At 43.7% G+C, this 26,440-nt stretch overlaps 1 protein-coding gene across 6 annotated transcripts in view; it reads left to right on the forward strand.

The window, feature by feature from the left end:
- Positions 1–26,440, forward strand: part of TSPAN4 (tetraspanin 4) — an 878,022-nt gene that overhangs the window by 759,539 nt on the left and 92,043 nt on the right. For all 6 annotated transcript variants that reach the window (XM_059722559.1, XM_059722561.1, XM_059722558.1 and 3 more), the window contains one exon: positions 16,895–16,969. In XM_059722559.1, coding sequence (XP_059578542.1) covers positions 16,895–16,969 — 75 coding nt within the window. The remainder of the gene's footprint in view (positions 1–16,894; positions 16,970–26,440) is intronic.

Genomic DNA, 26,440 nt, shown 5'->3' on the forward strand with positions numbered 1-26,440 from the left:
GAGTTTTTGCTCAGAGGGTTTGCCCAAATAGATTACTGCGTTTTTACAGTTTATGAGCAAACATCATTTTTATGCTGCAAAAATGATCAGGAGGCTGGAGAGATTTACTTCTGAAGCAAAATTAAAAGAGCCAAATATACACAACTTGACTCAGAGAAGGTTCAGATGCAACATAATTTCATAAATTATGTTTAGGCTTCCCTGGCTGACCAGAGAAATCCAGGGCAGCCTAAGGGCCAAAAGGGGAGCACATAAAAAGTGGAAACAGGGAGAGATCACCAAAGATGAATATACCTCCTTTGCTCGTGCTTGTAGGGAGGCAGTTAGACGGGCCAAAGCTACCATGGAGCTGAGGATGGCATCCCAAGTAGAGGACAACAAGAAATTGTTTTTTAGATATATAGGGAGTAAAAAGAAGGCCCACGGAGGAATAGGACCACTGCTAAATGAGCAGAAACAATTGGTGACGGACAGGGGAGACAAGGCTGAACTCCTCAACGAGTTCTTTGCCTCAGTGTTCCTAAGAGAGGGGCGCGACAAGTCTCTCACTGGGGTTGTAGAGAGGCAGCAGCAAGGCACCAGACTTCCATGCGTAGACCCTGAGATGGTGCAGAGTCACTTGGAAGAACTGGATGCCTTTAAGTCGGCAGGCCCGGATGAGCTCCATCCGAGGGTGCTGAAGGCACTGGCCGACATCATTGCAGAGCCACTGGCGGGAATATTCGAACACTTGTGGCACACGGGCCAGGTCCCGGAGGACTGGAAAAGGGCCAACGTGGTCCCCATTTTCAAAAAGGGGAGGAAGGAGGACCCGGGCAACTATAGACCAGTCAGTCTCACCTCCATCCTTGGCAAAGTCTTTGAAAAAATTATCAAGGCTCACATTTGTGAGAGCCCGACAGGACAAATTATGCTGAGGGGAAACCAGCACGGGTTTGTGGCAGGCAGATCGTGCCTGACCAATCTAGTCTCTTTCTATGACCAGGTTACTAAACGCCTGGACACAGGAGGAGGGGTGGATGTCGTATACTTAGACTTCAGGAAGGCCTTCGATACGGTATCCCACCCCATACTGGTGAACAGGTTAAGAGGCTGTGACGTGGATGACTACACAGTCCGGTGGGTGGCGAATTGGCTGGAGGGTCGCACCCAGAGAGTCGTGGTAGATGGATCGGTCTCGACCTGGAAGAGTGTGGGCAGTGGGGTCCCGCAGGGCTCGGTCCTTGGACTGATACTCTTTAATGTCTTCATCAGTGACTTGGACGAGGGAGTGAAATGTACTCTGTCCAAGTTTGCAGATGACACAAAGCTATGGGGAGATGTGGACACGCCGGAGGGCAGGGAACAGCTGCAGGCAGACCTGGATAGGTTGGACAAGTGGGCAGAAAACAACAGGATGCAGTTCAACAAGGAGAAATGCAAAGTGCTGCACCTGGGGAGGAAAAATGTCCAGCACACCTATAGCCTAGGGAATGACCTGCTGGGTGGCACAGAGGTGGAAAGGGATCTTGGAGTCCTAGTGGACTCCAAGATGAACATGAGTTGGCAGTGTGACGAAGCCATCAAAAAAGCCAATGGCACTTTATCGTGCATCAGCAGATGCATGACGAATAGGTCCAAGGAGGTGATACTTCCCCTCTATCGGGTGCTGGTCAGACCGCAGTTGGAGTACTGCGTGCAATTCTGGGTGCCACACTTCAAGAAGGATGCGGATAACCTGGAGAGGGTCCAGAGAAGGGCCACTCGTATGGTCAAGGGCCTGCAGACCAAGCCCTACGAGGAGAGACTAGAGAAACTGGACCTTTTCAGCCTCCGCAAGAGAAGGTTGAGAGGCGACCTTGTGGCTGCCTGTAAGTTCATCACAGGGGCACAGAAGGGAATTGGTGAGTATTTATTCACCAAGGCGCCCCCAGGGGTTACAAGAAACAATGGCCACAAGCTAGCAGAGAGCAGATTTAGACTGGACATTAGGAAGAACTTCTTCACAGTTCGAGTGGCCAAGGTCTGGAACGGGCTCCCAAGGGAGGTGGTGCTCTCCCCTACCCTGGGGGTTTTCAAGAGGAGGTTAGATGAGTATGTAGCTGGGGTCATCTAGACCCAGCACTCTTTCCTGCTTATGCAGGGGTTCGGACTCGATGATCTATTGAGGTCCCTTCTGACCCTAACATCTATGAATCTATGAATAAATATTTGAAGAGTATAAATACTATGGTTGGTGAGAAATTATGCAGAATAACAAAGGGTTATAAGCAGGAGCAGTGGCATGGAATGAACAGAGGGAAACTTTAAACTGAATGTCAGCAAAATGTTTCTGACAATCAGGTGTGGAACAGGCTTCAAGGGGAAGCAATGGAGTTCAGCTGCCTTTTCTCCTTTGTAGTAAAGTGCATGTCCCAGTCAGTAGGTTGGGCTTTAGTAGCTGTTGACAATAATTTTGATTATTGTTCCTGTCTTGGGCATCCCCATTTAACGTATCATGTACTGATTTTTTTTTTTCTGGAAATTTTCTAGACTACAGTGGAAGGTATATTTAAGATGCAAGGAGAACACCTGTTCCTTCTCCTCCTCTCTACCCCTAGGTACTTATAAAATATCAAAGACAAGTTAAAGATGTAAGACATCTTTCATGATGTTGCTGTTCTCTATTAATATAACAGATCAAGATGCCTTCTGGGAATTATACAAAATAAGAATTTTTTTATGAAACTTAGCAATGTATTAAATGCTTTTGCTTTAAAAATGGTAAAAGTTAGAATCACTCACAAAATCGTCACACTACACCACACCATTCTCTATTCTGCTTATGTCATGTACTGCTACATTACAAAGAGCTACTTAATGGAGCTTTAAAAAATCATCAGGATGGTTTTTATTTCTCCCTGTCTTTAAAGACAGAGCCAGTATTTTCAAGCACTAGTCCCTAAAGGTAGGCACATAAATTGATATTTAGGATCTGATCCAGTGCTTTGCAAAGTCAGTGAGACTGCTTCTATTGATCTCATTTGGTGCTGTTTTGGCTTCTTACATAAGCGGTCTGATTTCCAGAGACATGAAGCACATATGTAATCAGGGACAGTTGTCAGTGCGTAACACCTCTGAAAATTTGACCATCATAGAAGTCACTTAAGAGCCAGAGTCAAAACTTCTGTTGATTGGTGCTATGGAAATACACAGCATACGGCGCCCTGCTCCACAAAGTTTCTAATCTAAGTAAAGATCGCAATTAGACAGAAGCATCAAGTTCTTTTTCTTTTTGCAAACAGTTGTGGATAATGAATGAGTAAACCAGGCAAAAACCTCCTTAAATTGCTGACTGGTGTTCTTGCATACTGGCTACTATCCCATCTAGGAAGAGCACACAACAGCTGCAGGCACTTCCTCTGCCTAAAGAAAGATGTTTGTACCCAAAAGCTTGCAAAGAAGACTTTTTCCAACTATTTTAGTTGGTCTAATAAAAAATACCGGATTTACCCAGAGAACCTTGTCTACCTTAAAGAGTTTATATTCAAGAAGACAAATTTGGGTAACTTTTTGGTGACCTCTGTGGGAAAGCTTGTAATTGAAACCAGCAGTCTGAGGTTTTAGCTCACAGTAAATGCTTTCACTTACTAACTTGTATCTCACAAAGGAATCTGAAAGGTTGCAGTTCTGTTAAAAAAGCTAATGATCTTTAGATGGATGGAGAAAATGGTGAGTTCAACAGAAAGCTTCTGAAATCAGTGCACAATGCCAGTCTGTTCCCTTCTTGGTCATCCAAGTGTCAAGTTTTGGTCCTACATAGCATACTTTGTCATCTAAGTGATAAAAAATGACACATATGAACCGATAAGAATTCAATGTGCATGTACAGACCAGGCATACACACTGGCAACAAAATGGTGCTAGACCTTCCTATCTTTTGCTTCCAGTGCCTAAGACACTCACCTGGGAAGCCAGACCTGGGTGCTAGGGCTGCCTCACCCGGAGGGCATTTGAAGCTGCCTGTCCCTGATTTCTCAGCATAGTGCTCTAATTACCACACCACACGTCCAGCATTTTCCACAGTTTTTGTTGGTGGGGGTTTTTTGGAGTTTGTTTTTTTGGGGTTTTTTTTAAGTTGGTAACCATGAGATGGAGATAGATATGGTCAGGAGAATACGCCATAGGGTAAATGGCTCAGTGAGGTCCTTATTGGTCTGGCAGGGAGAGGGCCAGGTTTCAAGTTAGGCATTTGCTTCTTGTGAATCAGAAGCTTCCCCATGCCCCTGTATTACCCACCATCCATTTTCCAGTGACTGGCTAATGTAAGTGACAGTGGCTCATTCTCAGAAGGAGCAAGAGAGAGGGGGAGTGGGTGATACCTAATGTGCAGTGCAGTGGCTAGAATAGTGTTTTGAGAAGCCAGAGGCCCAGGTTCAAACTCCCTTTGCATGAGGGTTGACTATGTTTTTGAGTCCTAGACAACACTCAAAAGGTCCATGTATGTCCCTGGCTATATATCCAGCCAGTGCATAGCCTACTGCTTATGCCCAGTGGGCACACATATGAAATTATCTTCCAGGAATAGAATTCTTTCGTGCTTGTAAGTTGTATTTTTGCTACTTGAATGACCAAATATGTCATGTAGACAACAAATTTGGACACTTAGATGGCCAGGAAGGCAATATAAAAGTATACCAACTTGTCTATATTTTAACATATATTCAATCTGCATGCATTTTTATTTAGTTTATTTTACACCTTTTTTTGTGCTACATGGCTGTGTGTATATTAATTTTTATTTTTCAACTCATGCGTAACGTAGAAATACATCAACCAGGCACTTCAAACCATAAATTCTCAATATATATCATGCTTAAGCATAGGCCTTTTCAGGACTGAGACCTTAGACTGCAAGTCCCCAGGCCCAGTCCTTTAGGGTGGAAGGGGAATGAGCAGAGCTTCCAGCTCCGTGAATATGCACGCACGCATACACACACAGACATCCTACAGGACACCTGAAAATAGCCTTGGTTGGGCAGGAAGGGAATAAAGAGAAGTGGAACAGGAGACCAGCCTGACTAGACAACAACCTCTTCAATCAGTTGAAACTCTACATAAAGTAGAAATTTGTTCATATTGCTGTGGAAGTGTATGAGAGTATCACACAGATATGCAGGAAAAAAATTAGGAAGGCCAAAGTACAATAATTGAGATGCAACTGGCAAGAGATATAAAAAAGCAGTAAAAAGAGAATCTACAAGTATGCCAAGAGTAGAAGGAAGACCAAAGGATCTGATTACAGATGATGCAGTGAAGGCTGAAGTATATAATGCCTTTTTTACTTCAATCTACCCAAATAAGGGTAGCTACCAGATACTGAGTGAAGTTTGCAGCCAAGATATGGAAAGAGACAAATAGCTTAGAGTAGTGTAAGAGTAGGTTAGGAATTGCTTAGAGAAGCTAGATGCTTTCTAGTTGGCAGGGCCAGGTGGGACACATGCTAATGTACTAAAGGAAGTGGCTAAGGTAACTTTCTTCTTGGAGGACTTGTGGCATTGTGTGAGGTCCCAGATGACTAGAAAAAGGCAAATATAGTGCCTATCTTTAAGAGAAGGAAAAGAACAATCCAGGGAATTACAGACCAGTCAGTCTGACTTTGTTACCTGGAAATATCCTGGAGCAAGTCCTCAAGGACTCTACTATGAAGTACCAGAGGAGAACAAGGTGATCAAGAATAGCCAACATGGATTCACCAAGGGCAGGTCATGCCTGACCAATATGATTTCCTTGTATGATAAGGTAACAGGCTCCATGGATAGGAGGAGAGCAGTGGATGCGATATACCTTTATCAAGGATTTTGATGCCATCTCCAATGACATTCTCATTAAGAAATTAAGAAAAGGCAGACTAGATGAAACTACTGCAAGTTAGATATATAACTGGTTGGATCATCATGTTCCAAAGGTTCAATGGCTCAATGTCTGGTTGGGGGAGGTATCAAGTGGGATTCGCCAGGGATCTGTCTTGGGTCTGGTATTATTTGACATCTTCATTAATGATTTGGATGCTGGGACTGAAAGGTTGCTCGGGCACATATCACACTGGAGTTTATTGCTCCCAGACATTGCATTTATATGTGCGTCTGGGAGTGCAGCACATTGAGCCAGGGAGGAGCAGCACTGGCTGGCTGGGACCCTCGGGGGGTCAGTCTACCAGCCCAGTGCTGCTCCTACCCAGCTCAATGTGCTGCAGAGGTCTAGCTGGGGCACAAGAATGCTGCAGCGCAGGGCTAGCCAGCAGGCAGCCCCCGCACGGAAGCACCGGTGCCCCAGCAAGCCCCATCAGCATTTACACGTGCAATGCTGCACACTAAATAATGCCAACATAGGCTAGTACTTGTGTTTACAAGTACTAACCTACAGCGGAGTTAATTAGTTTCCTGCAGCCTAGTAGGGCTGCATGAGTAGTCACCGAGGACATTTTTACGTGTGTTTCTGATGCAGCGCCAGGCGCTTTTAATTAGCAAGCTGCACTAATTAAAAGCACCCAGTGCTGTGCTGGGAACAGTGCGCGTCAGTGCTGAGAAAATGGCGGTGGTGCGCTTTGAACTAAAGCACATCAAACATGTTTTAGTTCAAAGCTCACCATCACCGTTTTTTCAGCGCTGATGCATGCTGCACCACTGATGTATGTGATGCATGAGGCTGCCAGCACACATCAATTTACATGCTTGAGCAACCTCAATTAATCAAGTCTGCTCCAACGCTGAGCCCATGATTCAAACTAGCTCCTAATTATAGAGAGGATGGAAATTAGTCTTTTTTCTGCAGTTGTAGGGGACAAGACTAGGAGCAAAGGCCTCAAGCTGCAGCAGAGGAAATTTAGGTTGTAGATTAGGCAAAATTGCCTGACTATTAAAGGGTCAAGCAGTGGAACAAGCTACCTAGAGAAACTGTGGAATCTCCATTCTTGAAAATTTTCAAAAACAGGTTAGCTAGACACTTGACTACGGTGGCTTAGTCAGGGATGATCCTGCCTTGAGCAGGGGGCTGGGTTGGATGCCTTCTTCATGAAGTCACCTCCAGCCCTACTTTCCGATGATTCTAAGTTCTTTGAGTCCGAGTCTATGCTGTCAGTTTGCACAATACCAATGTTATGGAGCATCAGACGTGTCAAAGCTGGTAGGTGCTGTTTCAATATACAGTGAAACCTGTCTAAAATGGAATCGCATCAAACTGGGAAATGGTTCCAGCTTAAACAAGTTTCCCTTGTATAAGTGAAGCAGAGTTGCCTATTTCCCTGGGCTCTTTTATTGCCTGCTGAGCAGTGAACTGTCAAGGAGTGCTGCCCCTTGCCCGGTCCTACTGATCAGCTTCCACACTGGGGGCTGCCTCCTGCCTGGTACCACTGATTATCTAGGGAGTATGTCCTGCATCTGTATTCAGGGGCTGTGGGCCCTACTGGACATTGCCATCAACAGCTGGGGACAAAGGAGACCTGTTGTGACAACCTTGCTTTCCCTGCAGCTGCGTGGCCCACCACAGCTGGACCCCTGCCACTGCCACTTGGTCCTCTACCAGAGCTGCTGTGCTTTTCTTTATCTTCTACCATTGGTTACCTTCATTTTATGGTTCCCATAGTTCTGTTGGGTGCAAGTCCACAATATTACAGAGAATGTGTAAGTCTAGGGATGCCTTATTTAAATGATGAAAATATTGCTCTTCATATCTCAAAATATTTTTATAAAACCTTGTTGAACAGAATATATACTTTAGGCCTAAAGTATTGGAAATTGTCCATTTCCTTTTTTAAGAATAAATGCTAAGAAGGACATCATCCACTTCCAGACCAAGGAACTTTTCATTTCAGCAGCCATACTTGTTTTCTATGCTTGATCTGAAGGCCAAACAGATTTTTAGCACCAGGGATAGTACTAACTCTAATATTAGGCAGCATGTTCCATGTAGTGTATCAGGTGTATATTAGTGTATTTAAATGTACGATTGGTGGCTGGGATGGTGTGGGTGCGAAGGCCCATGGTTGACAGCCCAGAGGTCACAAGTTCAAGGCCATAGCAGAAGTGCTTACAGCACAGTCTGTCACCTTTCTACAAATCTGTGAATTCTGTTAAATATTTTGTCACAAGAGCACAAAAAAGGAAAGCATGTATGAATGTGAATCCTGGATGGTGAGGAACTTTGCATAGAGTAAGAATGTCATCTTGCATATGGCTCGGGAACCTTGCAAAGAGTAAGAATGTCATCTTGTGTATGGCTGAGAGAACTGCAAACCACACATGAACAACTCTGACATGAATCTGGAAATAAAAGTCCCTGCATACCACTGGGCAATGTGTTCCCAGCTATGTGTACACATCAGGATAATTAATACTCAGCACAGCCCAGTGAAATTGGTGGGTACTTTAATTAATAGGGGAAACAGAGAGTAAGTGAGTTGCCCAGGCCCAAGCAGCAGTAAACCAGTGGCAGAACCAAGATTACACTGCAGGTCTCCGAAGCTCTGTTTCTGTCCTTGCCCAAGTAGATCATGCTAGCTCTTTATTAAAGTGAGCCATCCATTTTCTTATGAGAGAGTACTATTGACTATTTTTTGATTGCCTGACTGAGCTAACATTTAAATTTAAAAAAAAATCACCCAGCTTCTGTGTGCTTTTCCACCGCAAGGCAAAATAAATTCCATTCCAGTTAATCAAAAGAACTGTTTTGAGAGCTTATTTGAAAGGTTCGGATCATGTTATCTGCAGATAGAAAGTTTTCAGAATTCCAGAAGTGTGCGGGGTGCTTGTCAGCTTAGGTATCAGTAGTAGCAAACACAACACTCAAACTGGGTAGTCGCAATTTGTCTATTCAGATCAGTTCACAAGCTGCTCTTAGCCTGGATTTAATGGGTTAACCCAGGAGTAGCCAACTTGCAGCATGGGTGCCACAACTAGCATGAGCAGCCTATGTGTGTGGCACATGGAAGATTGGGAAGGACACGGGCAACACAGTGGCAAATTGGGCAGGGAGCAAAAAGGAGAACATCAGATTAGTCTGGGAGAACAGGGCAAGAGGCAGAAAGCAAAGCACCGTATTCATTAGGAGAAAGAGATTGGGGTGGGTACAGTGCTAATTAGCGGTATGTCTGCGAAGAAGGTTGGCCCCCACTGTGTTAATCCATGGTGTATAAATCTCCTTTCTTTTTTCCTTGCTGTGCAGCTGCCACAGGGCAAAACTGTTCTCCCTCAGCCCATTTAACTACTTGCTAACTAGATCAGTGTCAGAGTAGCACCAGACAACATTCATTAATTTGTTTTACAACCTCTTTTGTGAGGCCAGGGAGTATTATCCTCATTTTATAGATGTGCTGTGAGGTCTAAGATTAAGAGTATGTCTTCACAGCATCACCTCAGCTTGTGTTGACGTACCAAAACCAGCTTTGAACCCACCAGCTTAACCACTGCTAGCAATGGATGCCCATGGTAGGCCTTAGCATCAGCAAGCCACCTATGTATCTACCCAGCTTCTTGGGAGAGTTGTGAGGCCACGCAGAGCCCTGTGGATGCAGTTGGAATTGATGATGCAAAGGTTGGGGTCTGCTAGGTGAGGGATAACCACACTAAATAGGGAGTGTTTCCCTTTCCTTTCTTTTCTACTAACCCTCCTCCACACTGGGAAAACTCAGGTTTCAGAGCAGGCTCTGTAGCCCATTGAAAAACTCCCCTGTGCTTCCTCACAGACTGCTTTGCAGGAAAGCATTGGGAGCACCATATGAAGGTAGGGAAAGAAGGAACTGAGAAACTGTACTGGGGTTAGGCTAGAGCTTGGATAGCAGCAGCATGTGGGTGAGGACATGTCTTTTCATCTTTTCCTTATGGTCATTGCAGGCTTGGACCCATGACACATTACCACTGGTGTAATGTACTTTGTTTTTTGACACTGGTATAAGTTATAGCAAGATCTGGAAGGGACAGACAGCCAGTTATCCCAGGTCACCTGCTGCAATATGTACTATTACTGTGCTTTGCCACTAGGTGGGGTAGGGACTAGTTTTTTTGGTTAGCATCAGTGGCTACCCTGGGATAAGTGCATATATTATGGCTATATTTTTCTATTTTTACTAGTCACCAGATTCTAGTAAGTTATGGTGTTACGTATTATGTGCCGTTCCTTTTTCTTATACCAGTGTAACTGTGTTCTGTGTCCAGGCCTTGAGTCATAGCATCTAGAGGAGTTGTTTTGGCTTAATCCTTGGACTGCTACCCAGTACTCCAGCAGCAATGCGGCATGCATCTTTCCTTGTGAACCACTTCCTGGTAGCCTTCTAGCACTTGACAAGTGCTGTAGTAAAGTGTCTCTCAGAACAGGGTGAGATTAATCTTCTTTATGGAGTTCTACGTGAATGCCTTGCTTTGGGATCATTGTTTCTCAATACATAAATCTTTATTATATCAACGCCCTGCAGTCCCACTGAACCACAGCAAAAACTCATTTTTATTCTCTTCTCTATTTATCACACAAGTTTGGATGCTCACTTGAAAGGAAGTTGAAAAAAGCAGTAGTGAGGATTTTCAGTGGACAAGCTGGGGTCCTGTTCACCACTTAAACCATGGTTACCTTTGGTGGTCTTGTGCCTCTTCCACTTAAATTTGCAGTTACATGTCAAGCCTGCCATGGCTCCTAGGTCTGACTTAATTTCACCTGGAATGGAATGAAAATAGATCTGTGTGAAGAGCAAGGAAAGGGAAAGACACAAAGGAGCAGATTTATATGAATGGGCTCTTACAGTCAATAGGTCCATAGGACAGGACTGTTCCCAAATATCACTGCAGCTAGGGGACATTCAGATATATCTTCACTGCTTAAAAAGGTGATGGCTGTTGTTTTTACAATGAGAAAACACTGTCATGAAAAGGATCAAACTGCCTGTTTTCAAGGGGAAAGGGTAAGATCTTCCTTGGGACTCTGCAAAGAAGCAGCCTTATTCCATTTCCCTGAAAGGATCCTCTGCAGCCAACTCTAGCGTGGCTTCACCAGGGGAAAGCCTCTGGCTTTGAGACTCTGGCTCTTTTCAGTTCCTGGCTTTCCTGGTGACCCGTAGCATCCCCACCTCTGTGAGCAACTTTTTTCCATCAGCTCCCAGGAAAGAGGGATTTTTTTTTTCTTTTAAAGATGACGAGCATCAAAGAGGGCTGATGGTCTCTGACAGCGCAACAGACTGCTCCACAGCAAATAGTCTTTATTGTGCCATTACAGTTCCCTCTGTCCTCACTCAGAGGACTTCAGTCTGTCCTCCGTGGGACCATTTCTTTTCTCCCAGTCCATCCTCTGGCTCCCATTTCTTTCTCGGTCTGCCCTAGGAAAACTCTCCTTGTTAGCACTGGTACCATCTCCCCCTGCCCAGCTCTTTCGGAGCCTCAGTCATTCTTCTCAAGCCGAATTAGTCATATTTGCAACAAAGCAGTTACAAAACTATAGTCTTGAGGCAGGACAACACTCACTCAATACAATGTGACATTATGTCATGGGAAACCAGTCCAAAAGCAGTCTCTGTGGTTTGGCGTCAGGCTTAGATTGCCATCTGCCCTTAGGGGAAAAAGGGCATATGGATGTACTACTTTAGTGAACTCCTCACATACATTATTTACAGTAAAGCCTTCCCACACTGAGCCCCCAAAATGTTCCCCACCAGAACTATAGGCTAGAATCCAGCTCACCTTGTCTCCTTCATCACAGACACACTAAATAGTTTCATCTCTGGGAAATACTAAGCAAAGGTGTAATCAGTACTGGTCCTATAAACACCTGGGAGTTGACCTTTTCTACTTTACCTAACAGTTAACCTGCAGTGACTTGTCTCCATTCTCTTTTTACAGCTGGATCTCTGATGTGTGTTTGTTATCTCAAGGTAAAAAGCTCATCTTTTTTGTCAGCGAAGACAAGCTGTAAGAAGCATAAGGCAGAAAGTTTTTTTAAAAAGCCCTGCTGCTCTTCTGTGGCAAAAGGAAATGATCTTTTGCAGAACTTTTTGGCTTCAGGATGGAGAAACTTCCCCATGGAACATTGTATATTATGCTTCCCTCATCACTGTATTATTTGAATGTCCTGCTTGAGATCATGGGGCCTAATATATAACTCTTGAGCACTTATAACTGCAAATAACAAGGAATTTTCATTAATTGGAGCGGCCACCTCTGAAAAGGTTTTGTGTTGTTATGGTGTGCTACCAATTTCTCACCTTCTGCAAGAGCAGAAGCAGGGAGCCTACAAACATGAGCCTCCTTTACTAAACAACCAGAGAAAATCCATCTTTTGCACTGAATAAGGCAGGCTTCCTATTGGGGGTATGGAAAATAGTATGGGATCACATAATTAAAGACCATCATAATACGTAAGTACTAGTAGAGGGACTTTAAATCTGATGTTTTCTGACTTCTGAGTTCTTGACTTTGCAATTTTAGATGCTTTTTTGTTTGTTGTTTTTTAAGCAATCGCTTGTCTCTGTGTGCTATGTATGCACACATGCACACAAACATGCTCTCCAAACTCTTTAAAAAAGCAAACTGGGAAAAAAAATCACGATTTTTGATCATATGGCATTATATTGACAGTCTTTCAGTTCATCAGCAGCATTGGTACTTTTACAACCACACTTACAGACCAACCCCACTGCTACTTGAACTACCAGAGTAACCAAAATCAATAATTGGTTGTCATCATCAAGCCAGATCCAGGGAGGGGTACCTAGTGCACCTGAACCCCCTTTGATTCCTGGTCCACCTGAAGTTTAAAATCTACAGTCTGGCAGTGGGAGCAGCTTTTCTAGTCAAGTATTGCTGAGGGAGTCAATTGACTTCATGGCTCATTATGATCTAGCTGATCCCTCCTAAACTCTTCATTCCAGAGGTGTTAATGACCCTCACTTCTTTTTAATAGTTTTGATATTCCACCAGTTAAGCTATCCTTTGTTCTGCAATTCTGTTGTTTGTTAGCTACTCTTGATAATGAAGCTCCCATTTCACATCCCTGCAGATATTTAAACTCATTCCAGTGAAGTTATATTTGTTTTTTGCTTCAATTTTAAACTGCATAATACAGCCCTAGCCCCCTAGCATTTTAGTAAAGCTTCTACTTTATTTTTAACTGGAGAATATGTGTGTTGTTTTGTATGTGATGATGCACCTCGACATCTGCACCTCAAATTCTGGATTTGCCCATGGTTGTTGTACTCTGTGGGGATCAGCACTAGATGAGAGGGAAATGCATTTTGCTAGTGAATTTTGAGTTGTACAGATGTCTGGTGACAACAGAGGAATGGTGACTCTCCAGGGCCTTTGGTTCCCTTCAAAGATTTTGAGTTGAATGTGGACTACATCTCTATTGAACACAGAATCTACCTGTTTCCCTCAAGCATCACTGCTTTTGTATAGTTCTTTCTAACCAGACTTAGTTATTTCTCTTCCCTGCCCTGGCTTTTTATACCAATCCCATTCTCCTTGCTTATACTGTCCCCATTTCTGGACTCAGGCTTCTCACTCCAGTCAAAGACTCTCACCCCTCTCCCACCACTGGCTGTCAGTCCCAGCCGCCTTTCCTAAGCTTCTCCTTCTTGATTTCCCTGTACTTTGCCTGGCTACTGCTTCTGTTTCTTTTTTTCTTTTTTCTTTTCTTGCAAAGCCAGGCCCAGTTTCCTCCCCTGCACCCAGTTTCACGTCAGACCTGCCTCTCCTCTCTTCCCGTTTCCTCTCACTGGTTCTTAGGTCCATAGGTGACTGGTAGGGGATGCACGTGCCGGTGTCCCCCCGACAGCTGACACTGATGCTGTCAGTAGGGCTGGTGCCCCCCCCCCGGTAGGGCCGCTGCCATCGGCGGCTTCTGTGGGTGCCCCTCCAGATTCAGGAGGCACCAGTCACTCATGCTTAGGTCCATTCTCTGTGTCCACCCAGTCCTTTACCTTCCCCTTTCCCCTCCTCTTTGTTTCATCTCTTTTTGCCTCCCTTTCCATTCAACTGGCTACTAGCTCCACTTCTTCACTTTCACTGGTTTTCATCCCAACTAACCTGTCCTTTTACTCAGTCTAGGTCTTTCCTTTCAGTTGGTACTCACAGATCCACTGCTCATTTTAGTCCTAGTCTCACCATGCTTCTTGTTCCAATCTATTCTTTTCCCTCCTCACTGGCCAAGGATTTGTCCCATCTACATTTGAATCATGTGGCTTCCTCTTTCCAGGTCTGAGCACACTAAAAATGGGCTGTCTCGTCTTATGTCTGGCTCTCAGTTCCACTCCATCTCAGAATAGCAGTTACATGGAAAGTCTTCCTGAGTCCTTGAATCCTAGGCTGGAGGTCATTTGCTCTGCAGAAAGGATAAATATGCATTCTGGTCAGATGTAGGAGCTGAGAGGGTATGGAGGGTGATTAGTAGCTCTATGGAGATGGCATATGTATTCTTGTTGGATATAGTTGTGTCTTGTCGGATATGGCATGCTCAGTGGGGCTGGAATCTTTGAAGAGATTAGCAGTGAAGTTCTAGCAAGTCTCCACTGAATATGTATGGAGAGAGAGAGAGAGAGAGAGAGAGTGTGTGTGTGTGTGTGTGTGTGTGTGTGTGTGTGTGTGTGTGTGTGTTTTGAAAAGGTGCATGACTTGATCATATACGGGTGGATTTACATGAGGACAGAAAATGCATACTTCTGACGCAAAGTCATCCTCTGACAAATTGTAGGTCCTTGCTCCAAAGCATTAGGTGTAACAGGACTTCAGTGAAAGTCACCAGATTTTTTTAACATGGGCAAAGCATCATATTCTTTCCTCATTCCTGCAGGTGACTGAACTGTTTTTCCTTCAAACTTCTGAAAAACAGTAAGCCTATCAGGCACTTGACTTGACACCTCCAACAGTTAGTTTGGAAAAGTTATAAGTAGCTGAAAACAGGGACTTACAATGGGGAGTGTTGGCAACTTTAAAAATAGCAGTGCTACCAGCATTTTCTATCTTATGTATGTACCAGGTTTTGCCTTAATGATCCCTTACAGTCTCAAAGGCAGAGTGCAGTTTATGTATAATTTATGGGTATACCATGCATCATGGATGAAGGGTAAGATCTCCAGTGAACCTAAAAGGACAGGGTGCACCTATAGTACCACATCCCTGCACATGGTGATATACTGTTTCTGCCTCCTTGAATACTTGCTCAAATCTAAAAGCATAGGCTGTTTGCACCTGGGCCAGTATTCACCATCATGCAGAGAGCCACTTTGGGATGGTAATGACATACAAGCGAACCAGGGAGGTCGCTGTCATGTATGGGTGGCCGTGAACTGGAACTGATGAGGGAAATAGGTTTCAGTATTACAGTCACATTTGTCTGAAGATACCAGTGAAGGAGAATTGAAAGTAAACCTTAATTTAAATCTCTGAGGTCCAAATGCAATAAAATACGTGGAGAACATAATTGTGATGGAGGAAGACTCTTCCACCTGTTCCGATCTTTTGCCCTGTATTTTATTACAGAAATTTGTGGGTTCAAGGGTTCAGTCTCCACTTGTCAGGCAAGGAGAAAGCTCCGATAAGGCTTCTTGCCATTAAAGTTTTATAGGTTTGTAGCTGAGTGGCTAAAGCAAAAGGAGCAGTAGCTTTTTCACCCCGGGACTGTGGTTTCAATCAAATCAGTGTAGCTCAGTATTAAAATTCTAGTCTTACATACAAGTAGGGGCTTGTGTGTCTGTGTTGTAGGGGACGGGGGAGCCTGTGAGCAATCTCACATTCTCTCTTGAACCTAGCATTTTCCAAAATGACCCTTTCTTCCTCATCCACCTTTTCAAAATCTGGTTTATGAACTGTTCAAATAGTAGGGGCTGTTCCAAAGTTCATGGAAATCAGTAACTGTCCTTCTGTTGGCTTCAGGGGACTCTGCGTCAGACTCAGGTACTGTAGGGAACCATCACGCATAATGTATACACATCACAGAGATCGACAAAGATAGCCTACTACTAGCTCTCTTCGATCTCTGACTGCTACTGCGCTGTTCAGCTGTAGCTGTGCCACAGACCCTTCAAAATTTTCACAGCTTAGTTTATTTTCCTAACATCATAAAACACAAGAGATGAGATTTCAGAAGCATTCAGCACTGGCCCTTTTATGTTCTCACTGAAGTCAATGAGAGCTGAGTGCTTTTGAAAATTGTATCTAAAATTCCTAATCCAGAAACTCATGGCTAAAGCAGCTTAATTACTACTGGGATGAATTTAGATGTTTCTCTACTCAGAAACAAGGAACAGACCAATTTTGCTCTTATGCTAGAAATACAAAGGAGGCTTCTTCCAATTTAAACCTCCAATTTCAACTTGTTCACTGTATAAAGGATCCGTCAGACTAACATAGGGTATAAACAATTTAACTGCTCTATTCCCCGGCTAACCAAAATGACCTCCAGCTGCACTGTTCCCCACATGGAAGTACTCTCCACAAAACAAGAAGTCAAACTAGAGAAGTCAAAGCCATTTTATTAACTGTAAAGATTTGGTTAAACACAAGGAAAAGTCAATATGCTTGAGATCCTTGAGGTGTTGCTATCAAAGAGGGCAGCTACCAAGGCACCAGGATTATACATTGATTTCAGGGCCTAATAAATGACTGCTGCTGTGAGGGCTGATTTTGCTCTCACTGAAGTCAGCAGGAACAGAAGCAGATCCCGTGTGTGTCTGGACACCCAATGTGTCTGACTGGCCTTTTACTTATTTTCATGTGTTGCCTAGCACATATGCCCAGCTTGGCTATAAGTGGCAACTCAGTACCATGCTAGCTATGAGACAACAGCTGCCTTTTTTGCATGCCCTATTGAATGTCATTATTGTGCAGCCAGAATAAGCTGAAACAGATTTTGATGCTTCTGGGTTTTTGTTTCTTCCCCCTGTCCCCTCTTCTCTTGACAGTTTTTTATCATGCTGTTAATTGTATTCCTGCTGGAGCTCACCGTTGTGATTCTGTTCTTCGTCTACACCGACAAGGTACGTATGATTTTTTCTCTCTCTTCTTTCCCCTTCAGGAAGTTTTTTATGCCCCTTCCCTTATAAATAAATCATGAAGCTCTTGCCTTGGTATGCACATCATGCTTCCCTCTTCCCTGAGACACCCCTCTTAGAAGAAGTGCTCTCAGAATACATAAACAACCTTCCAGGACACAGGTTCTCTCACGCTCGCTTGCTCTTTTGTACAATTCAAGGTCAGGGAGATTACCAATACAATCACGATTTAAGAAAAAAAATCCCAAACCTCACCAGGGTGGGAATAAAAGGGAGAGAGAGACCTAATAGACAGGTGCTAATCACAGCAGGATGTTGAGCAGCTGAAATAAAAGGAGCAATAGACTGTTTTGAGTATATTCACATTTCAGAAGTTCTTTTGGGATTGTTAAAAAGAACGTATGGCTGGGAGAAGTATAAAAGGCAGAGGTAAACAGCATCTTCTGTCAAACTTCTTTTTTTGGATAAATTAGTGTTGTAAGATTTAGATAGTGTCACAGGCCAGGGTGAAAGTGCAGAAGAACCTTTCACCTCTGGGTTCAAATATGACCTGGGTGTACCACTGGTCTGATCCAGTATGGCCATCCCTTTGTTTCTATGGCAAACTAGGACAGCTAGTTTACGGGCAAATGTCATCTCCTCAGCATACTCAAATTCCTTTAAAAGGCTTTAAAAATAGTCCAGGAAAATCATCAGATATCATTTCTATATGTATCCAATCAGCTTCTAATAAAATATGTTACCATCAAGGAAATGTAGCTGTAACAGAATCAGTGGCAGGTTCTCAGAATGGAAAAATGTTAATATCCAGGTTCTTTGACCTGGTGCTGCTCACTAAGTTTAATAATAATCTACAAATAGAGAGAATAACAAAGTGGCAACATGTCTTTTCGAATCCCCAAACTGTTTAATTGGTAAATAATTACTAATTACTTTAAGAGAGTCTCAGAAAGGAGTTTATTGGACAACAGTATGGCAGATGAAACCCTTCAGTTGACTTGGAAGATAATTCACATTATAAAGGACTATTTAAAATCACTTGTATGTAGTGATAGATTCTGAATTAGCTGTAACTGCTCAGGAGAAAGTTCTGTTGGTTTGAGAGGACAGCTTAATAAAAACATCTGCTTAATGTGCAGTAGTACTCCAAAAAAACAAATGGACCACTTGGGTCTATTAAGAAGGGGCATCAGAAAAAAATAAATGCCATTATGTAAATTGATAGAATGGCCTCACTGAATTGAGTGCTTTACTCCGATCTCTTTATCTCAGAAAAGGGCAACCAAAAATATTTGAACCAATGGGAGCGGGGACTTCCATATGAAGAAGGATTAAAAAGACCATCATGATTTGGTATGGGAAAGGTGAAATGTTAAGAGGGGAGATCATAGCTATCTAAAATAATGAATAACATAGTGAAAGCCAATGATAAAAGCACAAGGGAAGGAAGTACTTGAATTTTTAAAGTAGCATGTTTAAAGGAGAAAAAAATACTTGTTATGCTATATGCAATCAACCTGTAGAATGCAATGCCATGAGATATTATTGAGGCTAATAATTTAATAAAATATGTATGAGTGGAGAAGAAGGAAAAAAAGCTTGGATACTTATGTAAATAAAGCAAGCCATGCTGTTATGTTGCTTGGGATAATAATTACCAGGGCTGTTAGTCCTAATTCTTCAAGCCAAATGTGGTTGGAAACCAGGGTCAAAAAGAAATCTCAGTTTCTTGTCCTCCTCTGCACATGTCTTACAGAATTTTTTGGTTGTGTTATTCCTGAAGGCAGAGGGAGAGCTCACCTTCCTCTAAGTTATCTCCTGTAGGCCAGCGGTGGAACCGATAAGGTTAAATTCAGGACTGTGCACATTTACATGAGACGCTTTACTGCACAGTAAACTAATCTACAGCGCAGTAAAATGTCATCATCTACATGTGTGCATTATTTACTGTGCAGTAAATTAGTCTACTGCATAGTTGGCTACTACCTGTAGATACAGGTAATTGATTTACTGCACAGTAGCTACTGCACCAGTAGCAAATGTGTTGACAGCCAACTGGGAGCAAATTGCTCCCAGTCAGTCTAAGCAACAGGGAACATGGGTTGGGAAGCAGACAGCTGTCTGGGGTAGGGGACAGGGTCCTAGCCTCCACTTTGACCTGCCCCTTAGAGTAGGGCTGGGAAGCAGGCAGCTGCCTGGGACGGGATGGTGTCCCAGCCCTCACTCCTATCTGCCCATCAGGGTGAGGGGCTAGGAGGTAGGCAACTGCCTGGGGCAGGGGACTATTTCTCAGACCCCCACCCCTGTTGATTGGGGTATGGGGCTGGGATGCAGGCAGCTGCCCAGAGCAGGGGACTGTTACCCAGCTCCCACCCCTGTCAATCAGAGCATGGAGGCAGCTGCCCTGGAGGCGGGAGAGCTCCCCTGCCTCCCCAGAGCCCTGGCCTGACCCTGGTGCCCCCTGCCAGCCAGGGCTGGCACCCAGGGGAGCCTGGAGCTCCACCTGGCTTCTATAGGGGAGGAGAGAAGGCAGGAGTAGCCCTGCACTGAACTGCTCCCATTGGGCGCACATGTGCATATGCTCCCAGGGAAAGTTTACTGTGCCAGTAGGCTTGAAGCACATTAATAGCACTTACAGATGTTCCTACTGTGTCTTACTCTAAAACCCATGCTGTATCTCAGGGCCATCCAACTTCCAGGCACCGGAGGCTGCTCCCTCCCATTGTGTGGGCTGCCCAGTATCCCCTTACTGCTTGCACAGCACAGATAGTGCTGCTCCCCTCCTCTCCCAGCCACATGCACCACATGCAACATCTCCCTCCTGCCATCTACAACTCAGGCAGTCCCCTCTCCCCATCATGCATGTTGCAATGCCACGCCTTTTGGCCATGTGTGCCACATGGGCAGGCTCCCCCTGACAACACAGGCAGTCCAGCTGCTTCTTGCTGCATGTGCAGCCCTTGTTCCCCCTATTCCAGCACACGCACCACCCACCTGCAGTATGTGGCAGGCCACTTTCTTCTTTGCCACAGCTCAGGCACTCCAGTCCCCTCCTAGCTGGGAAGGCAGGAACAACCATGGGGGACAAGTGTGGCAGCAGGCTAGGCAGTTAGACAGTTCTGTTTTAGCTCAACCCCAGGTTATAGGGCTCGCTACTGGAATCACTGGGTGAGGTGGCATGGCATGGCATGTGCAGCATGCAAGTGTTCCAATAAGGGTCAGATAATGATCCTTTCTGACCTCAAAATATTTCAGTTTCAGATGCTAAATTAAGTGAATCAATTGTCTGCATATGGGTTTCACTTCCTGTGTTTCTGCCTTGTACCGGACGTGTTCAAACATAAGTAAACAGCAGCAGCCTAAAACTAATATTTCCCGATAACATGTTTAGATTTGTGTGTCAGATCTACTGATCTGAGAGAAAAATTTGCTGCGTTTGCCAGTGTGAGGAACGTGGCTCACCCAGACAAGCCTGCATCTCCTCGCCAGGGTTATCCAGTTAGTGCTGCTCCTTGAAATATTTCTAACTGAGCTAGTGCATGAACACCCACACATCAAAAGAAAACAGCATTAGCTTTGCATGCCTTTTTCAAAAAAACAAATCAGACTCAATAGGCTCTTGTGTACTCAGTGTTCAGAGATCACCAGGTCTCTGTAGTACCCACAGGCCGTCTGTTGATTACGTGTGCGTGCATGTAAAATTCTTCTCAATATAGAATGGGAAATGATCATTATTCCCTGTTGCTATCTCTAAAGAAGGAGTGAATAGTTCCCTGATGAACCTTCTGCACCATGTGCAAAATTAGTGAAGCAGGGGCTCTCTTCCTTCATTACAGACTTTAATCAATCCTCACAATCCTCTGTGAAGGAGGCCAGTATTATTATCACCAATCAGAAAAGGAGACTGAAGCAGAGCAGTTGCCCTGGGCTACAGAAGTAGTTGGTGTCAGCACAAAGTTTAGAACCTTGTGCTTTGACTTAATCATAAGATGTAAGAAAGAAAAAAAATCCTGCAAAAGAGTGGAAAGACTGAACTGAGCCAGTTGCAGTGCTGTTTCCCGTGGCTGATTTAAGAATGCACGTCCATGGAATGAAGCCTTCCAGAGCAGAGTGTGCACAGTGATAAACTACAGATTGTGGTGCCTTTTGAGAGACGAAGTGATGCTGCATTTGGCTGCACGTTGACATTAACTTACAGTTGTCTGCAGGACTACAGAGCAGACTGTTTCTACGTAAATCACCATGACTCACAATTTAGCACCATGTTAACTGTTAAATAGCAGCAGGGAAATCAAATTCACTCTCAATCAGATTATTTTGGGGGCAAGAGCTGTCTCTCTGTTGCTCTGGGAGTGAATGCTGCTATGCAGATGAGCAAGACCAACTTTTGGAGTCCTCAGCATCCAGGATGGCAGGAGGGGGGAGGTAGTCAAAACATAGTTTTCTTTCCACCCTTGTTTGACAGGGGAGCCATGCCTCTCTGTGTCTTCTGTTATTGGGCAACCCCTAGGCATTAGGATGAATATCTTCCCCCCTTCCTCTGCCTCCCTTCTGTATGGGAATATGCCTATCTCAGTCTTAGGTTGGGTGAAAGAAGTATTCCCCTTTGCTTTATGGCCCTCTCCATGAGATGTGATGCTTGTATTCCTTGATATGTGATGCTGTAAAGCAAGAGAGACTCATAGAACAACTCATCAATACATAGCTTAGGAATTAAAGAAGAAGAAGAAACTAAGGCGTTAATGTCTCCTCTTAGAGCTGCACTGCGTATTTCTCTTGCAGAGTCTGAGCTCATTCCTCCTGTACCATTTCTCTTGATGGCCTATTTAGTCACCTACATGACATTAACCCCTTGAGTGGTTCCCATAAGGAGGAGGAAAAGAATGCTGGGCTAGGTTGGAGAAAAGCACAGTGCAATTCTTCCATCTGATTCTGGGTCCAGTTCTGGGCACTGCACTTTAAGAAGGATGTGGCCTGCCTTGAGAGGGTTCAGAGGAGGGCCACCCACTTGGTTGGAGGGCAAAAGGGCAGGCCCTATGAGGAGAGGCTGAGGGACCTGAACCTGTTCAGCCTCAGCAAGCAGAGGCTGAGAGGGATTTGGTGGCTGCCTACAAACTCGTTAGGGGAGATCAGCAGCAAATAGGAAGAGCCCTATTCTCCCCAGCAGCACCTGGGGTGATGAGGAACAATGGCCAGAAGCTGCTAGAGAATAGGTTCAGGTTAGAGATTAGGAGGCACTATTTCACTGTCAGGGTAGCTAGGATCTGGAACCAACTTCCTAGGGAAATGGTCCTTGCTCCTACCTTGGGTAAATTAAAAAAGAGGTTGAATAAACACCTGTCTGGGGTCATGTGATCCCAGTGTGTGCTCCAACCAGTGGCGGGGGGTTAGACTAGATTATCTATTCAGATCCCTTCTGACCCCTAACTACTATGGAACTATGAAAAGCAGCAAAGAGATTGCTTACCAGTTCTGCTCAGTAGTTGCAAATGTATGTTGAGGAGTGAGCCTGCAGGGAACACCCCTTACTCTTGGGACATCCCTGCACTGGCAATGGCATTTCTGTATGCTCTCTCTCTCATACACGCAGTCACATAACATCAGTTATTCCTGCTTTAGACACAGCTTTAAATGTTTTTTCTACATACCTCAAGGTACCAGGTGCAGCTCATGAATGCTGAGATGGTGGGGCAAATGGAGAGTCCCACAGCCCCCAGGAAAGAGAGGCAGTTTTTTAATTGCTCCCCCAGAGCACTGGGACTGGAAGGGACCTCAGGAAAGGATGACAGTCACTGGCCAGCTGCACAGTCAATAATGACAGCTCTCCTTACTTTAGTTTCTGTTTCCTTGGAGGCAAGCCCAGCCTGAGCTTTGAAACTCGAAATGTTTTGGAAATTTCAGAACGTTTTGACTTGCCTCATTTTGTTTTGAGGCTGTTTCGAAGCTCTCTGTTTCGCTTCGATTTCACTGTTTTGAGCTCAAAACGAGTTGAAACAGCCTTGAAACGAAACTGCTGGCAAAATTTCTCACAGCCTTAGTTCTCAACCTATTTAGACCCAAGGCACACCTCATTGTATTTAAGGCACCCCTCTTTAACTTTTGTGAATTGAGTACTACCTAATTTCAAAAACTAATTTATGTATTACAGTGCTTACCTCCTTGCAGAAAGGCTGGGCTGTGAGGGTGGGGGATCAGCCAGGAAGGAACAAGCCTGAGCCTGTGCTTATCTACTTATCTCCTCCCACCTCACAACACCCTTCAAAGGATCTGGTAGTACTCCAGCATGCCATGACACTGTTTGAGAATCACTAAGATTCATTTTGCGTCAGGATATAGCAGGATTGGATCTATTGGACTCATTGTTATGAATTAGCCTTTATGATGTGTAGGTATTGATGAGAAATCTGTGAAGTAGTGAAGAGGTTAAACTTCAAAGTTTTACAAAGGAATTCATTATGGCTCAATCCAGAGAGGTGCTCATGGGTTGAGCCCCACCAACTCCCAACAGTGCTCAGCACTGTAGCAATTGTACCTTATCAGAATGTAAATTGTGCTAAAAAGATGCACAGTGCTTGTACTGGTTATATCTTATTCATTCCCCTTATTTTAAACATCTGAATTTATTTTTACTGTGATCATTCTCCTAGAGGCATAGAAAGAAAATCCTGATTTACTCTTTTGAACCATGATATATTATTTTTTCTTTGTTTTGTTTATTCAAATGTCCCTATTTCTTTTGATTTGTAGGTAGAACTGTGGTGCCTCTATTTAACACCCACAAATGGAAAAACATGACTAAACAAATGTAAGGGTTTTTTTTCTGAATGTCAAACTAAATAATACAAGCCATTTTAAGGCATAAAAACACTAAAAGATCATTGGATAGGGAAGCTGATTATATGAGAACAAGTAGTTCCATTGGGAACTGATGGTTAAGGTTAGGGGTTTTGAATGAGAGGTTTGCACTTAACTCCTCTGGGTCTCTTTTTGCTTCCGTGACCCATTAACTGCAGTGAAAATTATCAGCAGGAGCATAAAAGTATGTACTTGAAAAATAATGGTTGCTTCTATGTTCAGTAGTTATCATGTGTAAATGCTTTAATTTTCTACTGTTCCAGTAAATCGTAACGATTTCATCTATAATTTTTATTACTCTAGTATAAAGAATATGGCCTGAAGATTGACATGTTTTCTGACTCCGTATCTTTAAAGATTAACAGTTTTAATTCCTTATTGTTCTTGTTCCCCTTGGAATTACAAATGCCAAGAAGAAAATTTTGCAAGGTGGGGGGAGGGGGCAAGAAGAGGGAGATGGGGGAATCTATTCTTATCTGCAGATGTTAATCCAAAATAACACCTGAAACACACAGCACTTAGTGGTTACTCCATACACTACCAGGTCCCAATCCTCAAACACAGTCTGGCCACAGTACAAACTGGCCTTCTGGGTGTATGGCTTTATGAGCAAAGAGTCAAGTTATGAATTTCTTATTTAAGTGGATGAGGAATAATTTTTTCATCTCAGGCTGATCTCAGCTTGTGAGGAAGGGTTTGCACTCAAAACCAAAGAAATGAATAACGCAATAAAGTTCAGTTCATGCCTTCTCAAGCTTGGCTCTTCTCCAGTTTCCTTCGTTCAGACAGCCTAGCCTATATACTGGAGCCTCTCTCTAAATAGTCGCAGCTTCTATATACCTGCACTGGAGTAGTATGTGAGCTATACTACAAAGTCAGCAGAATCAATTTTCCATTTCCCAACCATCTGAAGATCCATTCATTCCCTTGCTTTACCTGTGGTAGGTTAAGGAGCTATTAGTGTTTTTGACAGGATTAGTTGTGGAGTTTTAGGCATAGTTTAGACAAGCACTTGTGTGGAATGGTTTGGATAGAGATGATCCTGCTTTGGGCAGGAGGTTAGACTAGATGACCTCCTGAGGTCCCTTCCAGCCCTGCTTTTCTATGTTTCTATGAACTTCTTTTCACAGATGGGCAGACTGAGATTCATTAAGAGCTAGGCCATGCTACTAGCACAGAAACTTGCACAAGAGTTACAGTTACTTGGAAAGCATTCAAGTTTCCATACAGTTCCTAAGGCATCATCCCATTGGGACAGATAGCAGTTGCCTCACTGTAGAGTGGACAGAACATATGAACGTCAAAATGTCCTGGGAGCCCTAGAAGAAGCCAGGAGAGCTTGGTCACTGTCTTACTCCCTATATTGTACACCCTGTCTTTCCTACCAACTTGTCCCCACCCCAGCCTAGCTCCTGAAATCCTGGCAAGGCCTCGTCTGTGTTGGCATCTTCAAATCTCTACCTTCAATAGCAGTGGTGAAAGCACTCACTCAGACCAGCTGCTAGTGCCTGCTGGCATTTTGATCATAATGCCATATGTACATACTTAAATTGTATTGCGGTAAAAACAATGGAACCTTGTCAGAGCTATCCCTCCTGTTGTTTCTACAGTTGGTGTATCTTCATCTGCTGTCATGCAGTGCTGGGGATTATTTAAGAAAATTACTACAGTGGGGAATACCTGGGTTCATCAGAGTAGAGGAGGAGACCATGGGGATGACTGCTAGCCAGGCCATCCTTAATTCCAGTGCGTGCTTCTGCCTGGGTTTTGCTGTAGTAATACAACATCTTTACAACTGTTTCTGATCATTCATGTTTTAAAACCAACACATTTAGATGGTTTCTGAACAGACTGCTTATTCCTTGGCAAATGCATTTATTTCCCAGTTAAAAGCTCCACTTGATTTGCATTTAAAGGAGTTCTTTGTACACTCTGAACAGATTGTAACATAGAGCTGTTGCCTCTCTTAGCAGCATTCTGAAATGAGAGAACCAAGTAAGTGCTGATATCCAGAACCTCATGGAAGTGTCCATTATAATGGAGGAGTAACTTTTCAAAAAAGCAGGTTGGTTTAGAGAGAAACTGTGTTTTGAGTCCTCCACGATTTTTGCATTAGAACTTGATCAAGAACCTCCTGTACTTCTCTGACCAAAAACAGAATTATAGGGATGACATGTTTGAAATAGAAATGACAGGAAGAGTTGCCTGTATGGTTTATTTTGGTTGGTAACATTATCAACCTTCATCAGTTCATTTGCATTTCATGGGTGATGCCACTCAGCAGGAGTTGCAGCAGTGTTGTCATGAGCAGTGAGCTGTAACCTAGTCGTTTTGTCTCCAGTTCAGCACAACATTTAACTGTAGTTTTTTAAATCCATCTCTACTTAGCAAAGTACTTAAGCACATGCCTAAGTCCATGTGATTTAACTTTAATCTTTCATGCAGGTCTCATCAAAATCAATATACTCATTTACATGCATCACAGAACTTGGACCTTATTGAGGAAATGCTAGTCATAGTGACTTGGACATCCGAGTGAATGGGTCACATATGTAATTCCGTAAGGAATCTAACAGCATTTAACACATTTTCATTTATTAT

This window comes from Alligator mississippiensis, chromosome 2, assembly GCF_030867095.1.
Source record: "Alligator mississippiensis isolate rAllMis1 chromosome 2, rAllMis1, whole genome shotgun sequence".
Classification (NCBI taxonomy): Eukaryota; Metazoa; Chordata; order Crocodylia; family Alligatoridae; genus Alligator; species Alligator mississippiensis.